Source organism: Eptesicus fuscus, chromosome 12 (assembly GCF_027574615.1).
Source record: "Eptesicus fuscus isolate TK198812 chromosome 12, DD_ASM_mEF_20220401, whole genome shotgun sequence".
In the NCBI taxonomy this organism is placed as follows: domain Eukaryota; kingdom Metazoa; phylum Chordata; class Mammalia; order Chiroptera; family Vespertilionidae; genus Eptesicus; species Eptesicus fuscus.
In genome coordinates, this window is record NC_072484.1 from 32,812,411 (window position 1) to 32,827,363 (window position 14,953).

General features: G+C 45.2%; 1 protein-coding gene across 2 annotated transcripts in view; it reads left to right on the forward strand.

The window, feature by feature from the left end:
- The window catches only part of KIF3B (kinesin family member 3B), a 41,663-nt gene extending 36,577 nt beyond the window's left edge, over positions 1 to 5,086 (forward strand). For both annotated transcript variants that reach the window (XM_008140955.3, XM_054724447.1), the window contains exons 8-9: positions 2,776 to 2,954; positions 3,626 to 5,086. In XM_008140955.3, coding sequence (XP_008139177.1) covers positions 2,776 to 2,954; positions 3,626 to 3,722 — 276 coding nt within the window. In that variant the 3' untranslated portion in view covers positions 3,723 to 5,086. The remainder of the gene's footprint in view (positions 1 to 2,775; positions 2,955 to 3,625) is intronic.
- The last annotated feature ends 9,867 nt before the right edge of the window (positions 5,087 to 14,953 follow it).

Sequence of the window (14,953 nt, forward strand, 5' to 3'; positions counted from 1 at the left end):
GGTTCTGGGTTGGGGCATATGCTCTCGTTATGGGCTAGATCACCAGTAGGGGGCGTGCAGGAGGCAGCCAATTGATGATTCTCATTATTGATGCTTCTATTTCTCCTTCTCCCTCTCTCTGAAATCAATAAAAAATAAAAATAAAAACAAAACAAAAAATTTAAATGGCTCTGTGAGGCCATACCCAGTTTGGCTCAGTGGATAGTCCATCAGCCTGCAGACCAAAGGGTCCCGGGTTCGATTCCGGTCAAGGGCACATTGGTTGCAGGCTTCTCTTCCTGGCCCGGCATGTGCAGGAGGCAGTCAATCAGTGTGTTTCTCTCACATCGATGTTTCTCTCTGTCATTTCCTATCTGTTCCACTCTCTAAAAAATCAATGGAAAAAATATCCTCAGGTGAGGATTAACAAAAATGGCTCTTTGGGAAGACTGGGAAGAATGTTGGTGTCAGTGATAGGAGATGGAAATGGGTTAAAGAAGTTACGGTACTTCCATTTAACATAATGTGTGTCAGTCAGGAAGTAATTTAAAGTGCCATAATTAAGACATGTTTAATGACCCAAACATATAATAATACTGGATGAGCTATTTATAAGCATTTGCTGTGTGCCAGACACTATACTCAGTGCTTTATTGCTTTCTCTACTAAACCCTCCCACCTACTCTATGCAGTAGTCCTTAGTAGATAGCTGGGAAGTGGATGAACCAGGAGACATGATGTATTGTTAAGTTATAAAACAACTAGTGGCGGGGGGCGGGGGGAGGATGTCCCTCAGCCCGGCCTGCACCCTCTCCAATCTGGGACCCCTCGAAGGATGTCCTACTGCCGGTTTACAGGGAGCCTAAACCGGCAGTTGGACATCCCTCTTGCAATCCAGGACTGCTGGCTCCTAACCACTCACCTGCCTGCCTGCCTGATTGCCCCTAACCACTCTGCCTGCCGGCCTGCTTGCTCCCAACTGTCCCCTGCCGCCGACCTGCTCACCCCCAAATGCCCCCCCCGCCAGCCTGATCACCCCCAATTGCCCCCCGTGCCAGCGTGCTTGCCCTCAACTTCCCCCCTGCTGGCCTGCTCGCCCCCACTTGCCCTCCCCAGTGGCCTGCTCACCCCTAACAACCCCCCTGCTGGCCTGCTCATCCCAAACTGACCCCCCTCGCTGTCCTGATCACCCCCAACTGACCCCCACTGACGGCCTGCTCGCCCCCAACCGGCCCCTCTGCTGGTCTGCTCAACTCCAACTGCCCCTCCCTCACCGGCCTGATCACCCCCAATGGCCCCCCGCCCCACCGGCCTGATCATCCACAACTGCTGTCCCATCCTGGCTTGATCACCCACAACTGCCCTCCCCTCTTGGCCTCTAACTGCCTCTACCTCGGCCCCGCCACCATGGCTTTGTCCAGAAGAACGTCCTTAAGGTCTCCTGGAAGGTCTCCCAGTTTAATTAGCATATTACCCTTTTATTAGTATAGATTGGTACTGCAAGTGTATATATGAATAAAAAAATCTGGGGCAAAATATATCAAAATGTGAACTGGTTATCCCTGGTTATTAGAAGTACAATAAATTTAAATTTTCTTCTTTTTGCTTATCTGTATTTTATAACTATCAGTGGGGAACCTGTATTATTTTGATAATGAAAGGTTTTCATTTAAAATATATTTGAGTCTCCCTTGGCAGCCAGAGTGAAACAGATTAGAATTAGCTCCTCTGGTGCTGTTCTTCCTGGAACTGAGTTATTTAAAATTAAAGAAAACAAAAGCAAAAAAGATGTATTAGATGGAGTTTTATATAGTGGAAGATGAGTGATGTGTCAGACAGAATCCTCAGAAACATTTTTCTCGCAGTTTCTGGGGGTGCATATCTTGCCGGTTATTTCGTGTCTTAAGCCAAAAACATGCTTTTAAAGCCTACAAATCAAATATGTAGATTTCCAGGAGGCTAACCTGATCCAAAGGCAGAATTTAAAGCAGTGGCACGCAGGTGTTTTTAGCAGTAGACCCAATCCATTAAGAGAAATTTTAAGCAGTATCTTAATATATAAAATTGAGAAATAGAGCCACTCCCTCTCCTCACCTTCTCCTCCCAGTGGCCCCTCCTACCCGCTCTGGAGTGCTGGGGCCTGAACTCTGTTGAGTGGGCGGAGCTAGAGGACAGGATGTGCTCTTCCCATAAGCATTTGCCTCGGTTTGTGGGAGCTCAGAAAAGGCCCACCACCGGGTAGCAGGTGAAGAAATCCCCCCACAAGGCCAATTATGAAGCAGGCCCTGACTGATTGATTATTCTTTTTATTATTTATTTTTCCAAACTGATTTTTCAAATGTGGTTACATGCACATACACTACCACACACACCCTCCACACACATACACCATACCTGCCCCCTCCCCTTGGCAACCAAAACATTCATCAAAGCTGCTGTAGGTGGTGAGATTATTGGTGATTACTATGTTCTTCTTTATACCTTTTTGTATTTTTACATTTTCTTCAACAAATGGGTTTTACTTAATTTATTATTATTCCCCTTAGGGTATAATATATGGTCATTGTTTAAAAAAAATTTTTTTAAGGAAAATAGCGAAATGCCTATAGAAGAAAATAAAAAGCATCTGTAATCCCACCAGGAAAAATGTTATAAAACTACATCACTTCTAGGCAGGTACTCAGTAGGCTCTGAGTAGAAGCAATTTGCAGTTCTGCTTTTGGAAGGGGTCTACTTTGCTTGTACTCTGTGTCTGATTGGAAACCAACCTTGCTGGTTACGGCTGTGCTTCTGCAGGCAGAAAACATTGTGCTGCTAGAGCTGGACATGCCCAGCCGGACCACCAGGGACTACGAGGGCCCTGCCATTGCCCCCAAAGTCCAGGCGGCATTGGATGCAGCTCTGCAGGACGAAGATGAAATACAGGTGGATGCATCATCCTTTGAAAGTACTGCAAATAAGAAATCCAAGACCAGGTGAGTGGCTCTTGATGACCTATGTTTGAACAAGGACAAATGAAAGTAGCGGGTGGCAAGAGTGCTTGTTTATCATAAAATGCTTTACAGGACACACCAGAAAATAGTGCCATATTACTCCTGGGTTTATTCATTTATCACACAAATATTGATGGTTCAGGCATTATGCCAGGTAGACTGAATACCAGAATGCCGAATGTGCCTGGTTCCTAGGATAAGGAGCATGTGTTCTAGAGAAACGGGACAGTTCTTTGGTTCCCACCAGGTACCAGGGACTTAATTTGGTGCTAAATTAGAAATTCTATCATATTAAATTTTGGATTAGAAGTTTAAGGAAACAACTGGGTGTAAAACCAAAAATGGAAGAAATTCTTCCTGGAAACTTAATATTTTTTGCCACCTTGGAGAAGACAGTCAAGATTTGATTTAAATGGAAGAACAATGGCTGAGAATCAGAGTCCCTTCCGTGAGGTTTCACTCCTTGGTTGGCAGGTTGTGTTGGCCATGTGCAGAGGGTCGGGCTATGCCAGTCTCATGGTTTTACAGCTGAAAGGCCATTGGCGAAAGGGCACCTGGAAATGTTGATGGCACTTGGCGGGAAAGGAGTCTGATCTGTGCTGGTGACAGAGATGGGACATATAATAATGTGAACATGTGCTTGACTTTTGCAGGCCTAAAAGCGGAAGGAAGTCGGGATCCTCCTCCTCTTCCTCAGGAACCCCTGCATCTCAGCTTTATCCACAGTCTCGGGGGCTGGTTCCAAAGTAAAGCCAGTTCCTGCTCTCCTGGGGTTTAAACAGCAGTTGCCTTCTGAGAAAAGAGCTGAGCAAATACCTGCAGAGACGACTCCAGCCCAAACTCAGAACATTCCCCTGGGGAGAAGCGATGGCCTCTTTGCAGATTAACCAACTTAATCTGGCTGAAAGGTGCTGGTCCTAACCTGGCATTCAGCTCCTCTGGGCAACGTCCCTTAATTAGCATCTCAGATATGCATGGGTAAGGTAAAGTGCGGTAGTCGAAGTGGAAAGCAAGAGGATGACCAGTGACCTTGCTTCCCTTCTCCCTTCCCTTCTCCCCTCTCCTTTTCTAGCCTGTTCTTTACACTGGGCTCCCTTCTTGTTGAACAAAAGGGCAGAATCAGGAGTCACCTTAGCAGGACCAAGTCTTTGGAGCCTCAGGATAAAACAGCAGTGAGGTTGAAAAGTGAAAGCCCTAGAACTTGAATACGTGCTTGTTCTTGTAGGTTGAAATGAGAAATCTCATTTGGACCCAAACCCCCAGTGGGCATGATCCATGCTCCTCAGTAAGAAGGGGATCTGTCTTTGGGATCTGCTAAATGAGGAAATGTTTTCCGAGGAAGCTACCAATTTCTCTCCTGAGGGGTTAATGTTGGAAGCAATAGAAATCACATTCCCTTTGCCTCCTTGGAGAGTTTAAAGGCTTCTTTAAAAACCTCAAAACCATGACCATCCTGTCAAAGACATAAATCTGTAAGCTGATGCCATGTCCATACACCGTGTCATTTTACTCTTCATTTGTCACCATCTTTAGCCAAGTGTGTGTACTCTGAGCATCCTTCCTAGGCCCATCTGCCTCCTGAGCATGCTCTACAGTGGGCCTGTTTTGTGGGAGAAGGGAGGCTGGCTCTGCCTTCTCTGTTTGGACAAAAGTAGGGGGAATGAGACATATGGTGGCACTTCTGAACCATTTTGTCCCATATTTACGTAGAGAGCATAAGGGTACTGGGCAGATGCAGAGACAGAGACATGCGGCTCAGTGCAGTGTGAAGGGAAGACAAAGGTGGGAGCAAATGAACCTGCCTGCCTTCAGCTGAAACTCACCAAATCCTAGGATGGTGGCTCTCCCAGGCAGAACCTGAAGTGGTGGCTAGGAGGTGCTGTGTGATTGTATAGGCTCAGAGGAGAGTTAGAAATTCCCCATTTACATATACTAGTTTGGTTTATAAGTTTTAGTTCTTTGTATTGAAATTCAAAGCTTCATTTTATGTTGGTCATTAGGTGACTGTTACTCCTTTTCCCCCCAAGAAACACTCATAAGTGTGTGTGGATGTGCAAGCACAATGGTGCCTATGTCCTTTGAGTGTGTCCACGTGTGTCTGTAAGAGAAAGATAGAGACCAAGAACTTGCCCAATTTTAGAAATACACTAATGTACAGTTGTTGCCTTTGTCTGTATTAAAGGCCCATTGAATGACTGACTAATCCAGGTTGGAAGCACTCCCACGTGGGTGTCTGAGTCCACGAGCCAAGCCTGAGGGGACAGTGTGAGTCCCCAGGTCTGCCTCACTGGTGTACCTTGCTGGCATGGTGCCTCAGGAAGGTGGCGACTCAGGTGGGCCTTGAGTTATGTTTTAACTCAGCTGCTCAGTTCCCAGGGCACATTTCTGGATCAGAACCTGTGGGAAAGAGGAGGTACTAAGTGCAATGTCACAGCATTCTGCAAATGGAGACCTGTCATCTGGCAGCTTATCTCCTTTTTAGTTACTATTCTTTCTGAACCCAGGGTCCTTTTCAGTAATTCCCAGAGCCTAAAGGAGCCTTCTCTCATCTTCCTTGGGATTAAACCCTGCTTCTCTCGTATTTACTAAGACTTTACCTGTTTGAATAGGAACCAAATGACCAGGTTGTAGCCTAAGATGGTTTTTTGCCAGTTACACCTGTCTCTTGCCCCCAATTTTTTCAAAGCTAGTATGAATTCTATAGGCTGAAAATATTCATCTGGCAAATTTGAGAACTGAACACTGCAGATAACACGATACCTTAATGCTGATGTCCCAAGGTGGCTATTCTGACCAAGGGTGGTTGCGTGACCATAGAGCTTTTCTAAGAAGGCAAAAGAAGGAAGCTAAGTTGACAAGCAGGGTTAGTAAAACAGCTTGCCTTGTACTCATCTGATGGTCTGTGAACAAAGTGGAAGAACACCGAGTGGAGGTGAAGCTGTCCCTTCCCCAGCAGTCTCCGGTGCTTTTCTTCTCTCAAAGTGGATCCGATAAATATTTGAATAGAGCAGATAGAAGAACATAAGCTGCTGTGTTGGACTCTGAATTGAGCCAAATGTGTGGAGGACCTCCCAGGCCCACTGAGGGACCAAGTTTCCCTGTCTGTAGTCATGCTAGAATGTTCCAAGCCATCTGAGGGCCAGCAGCAGTTAGTGAAGTCTGGAAGCCAACCTAACGCTATCTAAGAAGATCATCTGAGAGAAGGAGTTTAAGACTGTGTGTGCAACCTTCATCAGGCACCTTTTTGCTCTGATCATTAGGAATGTATCTGGCTTTATATTTTAAAGTCACCTGTCTCCCAGACCCCTGGATCCAGAACCCAAGGCCAGAAATCATAGGCATGAAGCACTTTCTTAAGACTGACTTAACATTGGATTGTTCCCTATCGAATGCCTGCCTGCATGCTGCTTGAATTGCACCACCCACACCTCCATGACCAAGGGCATCAGAGTTCTGCAGCTCAGGCGTGGGCCGTGGGCTGCTCTCTGCTTTTCCTGTCTGACTCTTGTAAGTCCTCCCTCACTGAATGTAAAATTGTTGCCAAGTTGCTGAGAAGTGTCAATTCCCTGTTGTTAACATGGGATATCAGTTCTGCCTCACATTTCCCACTAGAGGTCAAGGCTCACTGAAAGTAACACCTTGGGCCATCTGAACACCATCAGTGGGCGAAAATGGGGCTATTAATATACTCTAAAAGCCATAATGAAAATGCTCAGAGGGAACTGGATAAGAATAGTGGGCCTGGCTATTGTATATCTCACAAGGTTTTGTCTTGTACTGTTCAGAAATCTGCCACCTTTCTCCTTGCCCTTGTTTCTTCAATGAAATGCTTTTGAGGTTATTTATGAAATGAGTAATCCTGGTGCAGGAAGGAGGCAGTGGGCTTTATGGCTCTTTAGAGTTAATATTGATCTTGACCTTCTCTTTGGCTACCTTTAGACAAAGAACACGCCAATACTTGGGGCTCTAAGTTTTACAATTAATATTTATTTGTATCATCTCTTTGTCTAGGAATGTAAAAGTGATTCTAAACTAAGATGTGTAATAAAAATCAATCAGATTTATTGTACCTACAAAAAGGCGTCCTCATAAATGACTAATGCTTTTGAAAATGATATTTCTGTGGCGGATACACTGCCACTTTCTTTAAACATTTTAATTTTTCTAGTGAAAAGAGGGTGGGAGTGGAAATGAAGATTGAGTTGGAATGCTGGTATTTAAAAAATAGAGCAACAAGATAAAGGGACATAAAATGAAGCAAGACAGAGTGACAAGTAAGTGCTTCTCATGTTTTTCCAAGGAGGTGCCTGAGACCAGCCTAGGCAACAGCCATGAAATGTCTTTGTAATGATTGTGTGTTTTTTAAATTTCTTTAAATGAATTACATATTATACTTTAAAATGTTTGGTTTTTTTTTACACAAAAATATTTTATGTTATTAACCATTAGGGAAAAAAAAAGAAATACCAGAAATGGGCCATATGTGGGTCTTGTGGCTTCTCATATTCTCAGGCCTGCTGAAGTATATCCCTGGGGGGCTGTGCCTCCTGGTTGAGATGTAGGGACTGAGTAGAGAGCACAGATCCTGGCCTCTGTCTGGGTCTGAATTCTGGTTGTGTCTGCTTACTAACCGTGTGACTATGAGGAATTTAATTTACCTCTGTGAATCTCGGGGTCCTTGTCTGTAATATGGGGTGATAATCCCTGCCTTGCAGGACCATTGTGAGGGTTAGCAATGATTTAAAGCAACAAGCACATAGTATGTGGACTAGAGCAGACATTTAAAATGTACTTGCTGCAGTGACAGAGCCCTGTGTTCAGAAGATACCATGAACAATTTGTATCCTAAGGTACTAGAAGCTAGTATTGGGCACATCATGTTCAGAAAATCCTAGGCCTCTATAGAAAAGCTGGCATTTTTTTAAAAATTGATTTTTGAGGGGGGGGGGATGGGCAGACAGAGAGGGGGAGAGAAAGAAAAACATTGATTTGTTGTTCCACTTATTTATGCATTCACTGGTTGCTTCTTGTATGTGCCTGTGCCTTGATCAGGGATTGAACCTGCAGCATTGGCATATCAGGACCATACTCTAACCAACTGAGCTACTCAGCCATTAACAAATATATGGTGAATACCTACTATGCGCCATGCTATTCTGGGCATTGGCTATATAGATGTGGGCAACACTGACATGGTCCCTGAACTCACAGAGCTTGTACTTTAATGGGGAAGGAGAGGCAGGATAAGTGTTAACCAAACACACACAAATGTTTAATTACAAATTATGATAAATGCCATGAAGTGATATTATATGAGACTAACAGGAGCCTAATTTGGATTGGTGGGTAAATAAGAGAAGGGCCTTCTGAAGAAATGACATTTACAGTGAGATCTAGAGCAGCGGTCGCCAACCTTTCAGACCTCACGGACCACTTATCTAGAGAACAAGGAGTTAGCTAGACAAGAAATGAGGAAAAGGAATTTGTGAAAGAGTGAACAGCATTTGTGAAGGCCTTATATAACAGAGTAGTAGAATTTTACTAAGAAGATAGCTGCAGCCCAGGCCAGTGTGGCACAGTTGCTTAAACATAGTCCCATGCACCAAGTGATCACTGGTTTGATTCCTGGTCAGGGCACATGCCCTGGTTGAGGACTCGATCCCTAGTAGGGGGCATGAAGGAGGCAGCCAATCAATGCTTCTCATCGATGGTTCTCTCTCTCTCTCTCTCTCTCTCAAAAGTCAATTAAAACTTTTTTTTTTTTAAAGAAGGTATCTGCAGTCCTTTTTTACTCACTAGAGGGAAGCATGGAGAACTATTGTAGAAAAGATTATAGTATAGGACTTTAAAAAATGCCAACAAGATACTAGTATTTAAAGAGCACAGAGAGGATAGTGGCCTATGTGACTTAGGCAAATGATTCTTAATTGTGTTTATTCATAAGATACCCTCAAGCTATGTGTAATGTCCCTATACCCTCCTTTTCTGAAAAGAGTTAGAAACCATAGCTTGGCTTAGCCTAAATAATTATTAGTGTAGAATAGTTCAAAATCCATTAGCCAAAAAGCAAGAGTTCAAAGTATGATTTGAAGAATTATGAGCATTGGACCAAGGGCTAATTCAATGGTGCAAGGCAGGGAAGCTAAGCAACTTGGAAATTCCTGCCACTCACCAAGTTGTCTTCGCATCTTCTGGGTTGTTAAAAAAAAAAAAAAAAAATCAAGAAACTACTCAAACCTTGTGAGATTCTGTAAGAAAAATACTTGGTCTTTGTCTCTGAAGAGCTTCTACAACCCTTGGAATTTCCTGAGTTATGGGAGTATCTTTTGGTATTCCTAACAAGCCCCTTTCAACCACATCAGAGTTTATTCTAATAAAGTGACTCTAGTTGGGCCCCTAGATAGTTTCAGGATGGGGGCTGATTGCCAGAGGAACCGATCATGTGATTAGAGATTTGGAACTTTCAGTCCCACCCCCTGACCTCCAGGGAGGGGAGAGGAACTGGAGATTGAGTTAATCACCAATAGCAATGATTTCGTCATGGCTATGTAATGGAACCACCAAAAAAAGCCCCTAAACATTGGGGGTTTGGAGAGGTCCCAGGCTGGTCAACACATTGGAGGATGGCATGTCTGAAGAGGGCATGGAGGCTCCCCGCTCCCCCCACCCCCACTCCCATCTTCTATGCATTTCTTCCATTTGGCTCTTCCTGGGAGTTGCATCCTTTATAATAAGTGGGTGATAGTAACCAAATCCCTTTTCTGAGTTCTGTGAGCCATTCCAGCAATTATCAAACCTGAGGAGAGGTTTAATATTAAATTATCAAACCAATTTATAGTCAGAAGCAAAAGTGGCAACCTGGGACTTTCGACTGGCATCTGAAGTGGGGGCAGTCTTTTGGGTCTGAGCCCTTAACCTGTGCTAACTCCACGTAGTGCCAGGACTGTGGGATATGCAGTTGGCGTCTGGAGAGTCAGAGAATTGGTTGTTGAGCGGGGAGGAAAACCCATACATTTGGTTGCCAGAAGTGTTGTGAATAAAAACAGTTGACCTCGGAAACTATATTTTGAACTCCGTGCCGATGGTTTTGTTTTGGGACATGTGATTTTGGTAGGCCCTCTTATTACTAGAGTTGCCATCAGATTGAAGTTTACCCCCAGAATGGTCTCCAAGGACCATGTTGTGGTCACACCTGCCAGTGAATTCGTCAAGGATATAACTGTAGCTCTCGCAGCTGCTCCTGTTTCATCCTCTGTTTCTGTCACCAGTCTTGTGGTTAACCGTCCCTGGGCGCTTCAGTTAAGTGAGTCAACTGGGGACTTGCTTTTGGGGTGGGAGAAACGGGCCGAGCGAGAGATCACCTGCATCTCTGGGGACAGTGTAGCCCACAGGACACTTGTTGGATGCCTGTTGTGCACCAGGTGTCTTGCTGTGCACTGGGGATGGAGAGGAGTACAATGCTCCCGCCCTTCTGAGGACAGAGTGCTTAGGAACTACCAGAAGACCTGCTGCTTCTCCTCACACCACTCTCCAGCCCTCGGAAGCTGGAGCCACACACACCTCCTTTGGGTTATCCAGCAGCTTTCATGCTTTGGCACCTTCTCATGTGTTATAACCTCTTTCTGGAGGCTCCTCCCCCACTCCTTGCTTGGCTAACTCCGACTCATCCATCAGGTATCAGTCAAATGTCACCTCTTTCAAAAAGCCTTCCCCAACCATCCATTCTGGTTTCTCTCCATCTCCACCTCTGTATGGTGTCCTTATCTTACCTTGTTTCCTTCTTATTCCTTTTCCCAGCTTGCAATTATATATTTCTTGGCTTTGGTCTCCCCCACCAGACTGTAAGTTCCCTGAAGGACTGTCCTATTGTCCTCTCCAAGTCTGACACCGGAGTTGGATGGTTGGATACGTGCTGAAACCTACAGATCAGCACAGCATTTTCTGTCAGAGGAAGGAATGATGTGCCAGGAGAGGTGGGAAAAGGCTTCGTAAAGCATTTGAGTCATGCTCTGTAAGAATGGGTAGGGTTTCATCCACTTGGGAAGGAGGGAAGAGCATGCCAGACAAAGGGAATGTGAATGAACACATGAGGACTTGCTGGTGATGGGAATGGAGAAAGGAGAACTGGGCTAGGAAGGGTCTTGACTCCATGGCACATCCTGCAGATAGGAGAGCCCTGGAAGCCTTTTTCTTTCCTGTGGGAGTGAAGCACGCCTCATTTTAGCATTTTCTTCTTCTGCCAGCCTCCCGTGCTATTATTCTCTTTGAGAAAGCAGAAAGCAATTTCACTAAATACAGCTTTAATTTTGCCTGCTGTTCACACAGGTTTTCAGGGCTCAGTTGGCAAATTCCTTTCTGCAAGCAGCTTTCCCTGGCACAGCTCACCACCTAAGGAATTCCAAGGAGTACTTGAACTTGACTTCAATATCCTAGTTCCCTAACAGTGGGGCCAAGGGATTTTTCAGGGTAATGGTCTGGAAGGAGATCCCTTTGCTGCGTTTAGGAACAGAGAAATTAAACTTCCATAATTGGTTTTGAAATTTATCTTCCTTGTCCAGTCAACAAAAGATTTACGTATGTTGTTCCAGACTCTGTGCTAGGTGTCATGGCCTACAGCTCAGAACCCTGCCCTTCCTTCCAGAGCTCCTAGTCTGGCAGGGAATTACCCCATTCAGCAGTAAGTACAAATCAAGGTAATCAGCACAGATATGGTACTGACGGGGTGCAGAGAGGGTCGCAGATTTCAGTAAGGAGCATGCTAAATGCAATGATCAGTCTCTTTGCTAGATTATCCCAGGAGCAGCAAGAGGAGCCAGGGTTTCGGCATCAGATTGATTCATTTCTTTGAGTATCTACAATGTTCTGGGCATTGTTCTAGTCCTAGAGAGCTAGATTAGGGATGTCACATTCCTAGGGATGTCACATTCTAGTGGTGAAGATAGATGATAACAGAAGGCTGTGTAGTATCTGAAGGCAAACAGGCAGGTCAGGGGTTAGAGAGTGACAAGCTGGGGGAGGTGCTGGCTTGGGTTAGATTGAGAGGTCAGGGAAGGCTTCTTTGCAATGGTGATGTTATATTTGAGCAGAGTGAGTCCTGAGTGAAATTAGGGAGCAAGTGTGTGGGTATCTGGGACTTGAATGAAGAGTATTCCAGGGAAAAGGAGCCACAGTGCAGAGGTCTGGAGGTGGGAGTGTATTGGGGATAAGGAGGCAAGTGTGGCTAGTGGGCAGTGAGGTTGGAAAGGTGGCCAGGGGCCAACTCTGAATTATAAGTGAATTTTACTTTTAGACCGTTGAAGGATTTTAAGCAAAAGAGGGAAATCCGATAGGAATGTTTTAAAAGGATCTCTCTAGCCCTGGCCCATGTTTCCCAGTGGTTAGAGAGTCCGCCTGCACATGGAAGGGTCCCAGGTTAGATTCCCAGATGGGATGCAGATTCAGTTGGGGCATGTGCAGGAGGCAACCAATTGATTTGTCTCTCCCACATGGATGTTTCTCACTCTCTCTCCCTTCCCCTCCCTCCTTCCACTTACTCTAAAAATCAGTGGAAAAAATATCCTTGGTGAGGATTAACAAAAAACAAACAAACAAACAAAACCTCCCCCTCCCCCAATCCCTCTAACTGCTTTGTAGAGAACAGAGCAAGTGGGGCAGGCAAGAAGACTGCTTAGAAGAGGGGCTGTAGATTGGGCCAGAGGTGGGGGCTGGGACCAAGCCGTGGGAGAGGAGAGAAGTGGTAACATGCCTTAGGATGTGTGTATTGCTGATAACTGGATTGTGGTGGGAGAAAAAGAAGAGGCAACAATAGCCCCAAGGTTTTTGACATGAAGCCTATGGAAATGTCACCTCTGCCACTTTCTTCCATGTCCCATGCTCCCCTCCCCCCCCCTTTTCATGATCTAGTTTCTTTTATTTATTCTTATTTTTAACATGTTTTTATTGACCTTTTAGAGAGAGAGGAAAGGAGAGGGAGAGAAACATCCATCGGCTGCCTCCTGCATGCCCTTCACTAGGGATCAAACCCAAAACTCCTGCATGTGCCCCAACCAGCGGCCTTTTGGTGCACGACTGATGCTCCAACCAACTGAGTCACCCAGCTGGGGCCACCACCATCAATTTTAAAACATTTCATCACCCCAAAAAGTACGCATTAGCAGCCACTCCCAATTTCCTCCCAACCACAAAGCCCTAGACAACCACTCATCTACTTTCTGTCTCTTCTGTCTACATCTGACTCTTTTAGGACCTTAGAATCCAGTTTCCTCATCTGTAACTTCACAGGGTGGGTGTGAGGTTTAAGAGACAACATGAAAACATGAGAGTGTGTCTAATGGGCCAAGCAGACTGGAGGTTCCTTGGCCTTAGTAAGGGCTCCAGACTCTGTTTGCCGTCTTACGGGGAGGCAGTGTGAGTAGTGGTGAAGAGTGTGGGCACTGGACCCAGACTGCTGGGTTGTGAACTCATCATTTACTAGTTTTATGGTGATGAAGTTTCTTAACCTCCCTCGGGTCTCAGAATCCTCAATGGTCAAAAAGGGCCCATAGCAAGTACTTCCTAAGTTGCTGGGAGTTCAAATGTGTGGAGCAGTGCCTGGTGTGTAGCAAGTGCTCAGTAAATGGTCATTGTTGCAGTGCTGTTTCCATTATTAGTCAATTAAGGAGCCCTGCAAGCAGGTGGGGACTCCCATCTTTAAGGCTGGGAATGGGCATCTCTGAGCCCAGGAGGTTGCAGGGGTAATGGAGAGAGAGAGAGAGAGAGAGAGAGAGAGAGAGAGAGAGAGAGAGAGAGAGAGAGAGAGAGAGAGAGATCATAGACCTATTTTTAAAGTTATCCTCTTGTTGGATCTGTACCTTTGCAAAAGTCACTTGTTCCCTCTAAGCCTCAAGTTACTTATCTGTAAAGTGGGGGGTTAAAGTCAACCTTACTTCATAGGGCTCTGAAAGATTCGATGACCTATTGAGCACCTGTTTGCCAGGCACTGTTTTGAACATAACAGGAAAAAAAAAAAAGCTTTGCTCTCCTAGAACTTGTGTGGAGCTGATGGAGATAGAAAGTAAATAATAATCATAAGGATCATAATAAATACAGAAAGAAAAAAATACATGTAAAGCATCTGGTGCCTGGCATGTGGTGAGCATGCCATAAATGATAGCAGTTATGATTATTATGTGAAGGCACTTCTTAAAGCTGGACAGCACAGCAGAGAGGCAGGTCTCTAGGTGACTGACTGCAAGCATGTGGCCTTCATTAAAGTCTTACCTCATTTCAGCTCAGTTAAGTTTCACTCGGCCTCCAAAGCCTCTTTCACATTGCCTGGTGGAAATCTATGTGTCTTCGAGGGTAGAGCATTCCTTTTTCCTCCCTTCAGCTGGTATTTACTGAAGGCTACCTTGGGCCAAGTGTTCTGCTGGGTGCTGGGGTTATTAAGCTGAAAAACCCAGGAGGGGTGTGGTCAGGAGCATGAATGAAGGGAGCCCCGGGGCACCCTGGGAACTTCCAGCCCAGGCAGATGAGAGCCAGACTGAAGGAGCCTGGCTGCCTTGGTTTTATTCTGCCCGAGGAGACCCTGAAGAATTCTGAGCTGGGTGATAAAGTTAGCAGAAAAACGAAGACTTCACAGCATTCTTGTTTAAATGCTACGTGGTAAAAGTAAACATTTGCATTATGGTCAAATGCATAATCTATATTTAAGCACTACAGTCAAACCCAGAGAGCTACAAGAAGGAGATCTGAAGACATGTAGACAAGCAAAGACCTCAGGGCAAATAATGTCTCCAGGTGAAGAGAGTATGCCACTAGATTAGTAGGAAATGTGGCAAAAATGGAGGAGGGAGTTTTGGAGCGAGACATACCTAGGCTGGCATTATTACCCGCAGCAAGTTATTGCCCCTTGGTAGGAGGGTTAATACTGACCTTGCTGCCTTCAGGGTTGCTGAAAGGATTAAGAGAAACATCCATCAAGTGTCTGGCACTTAATAGGG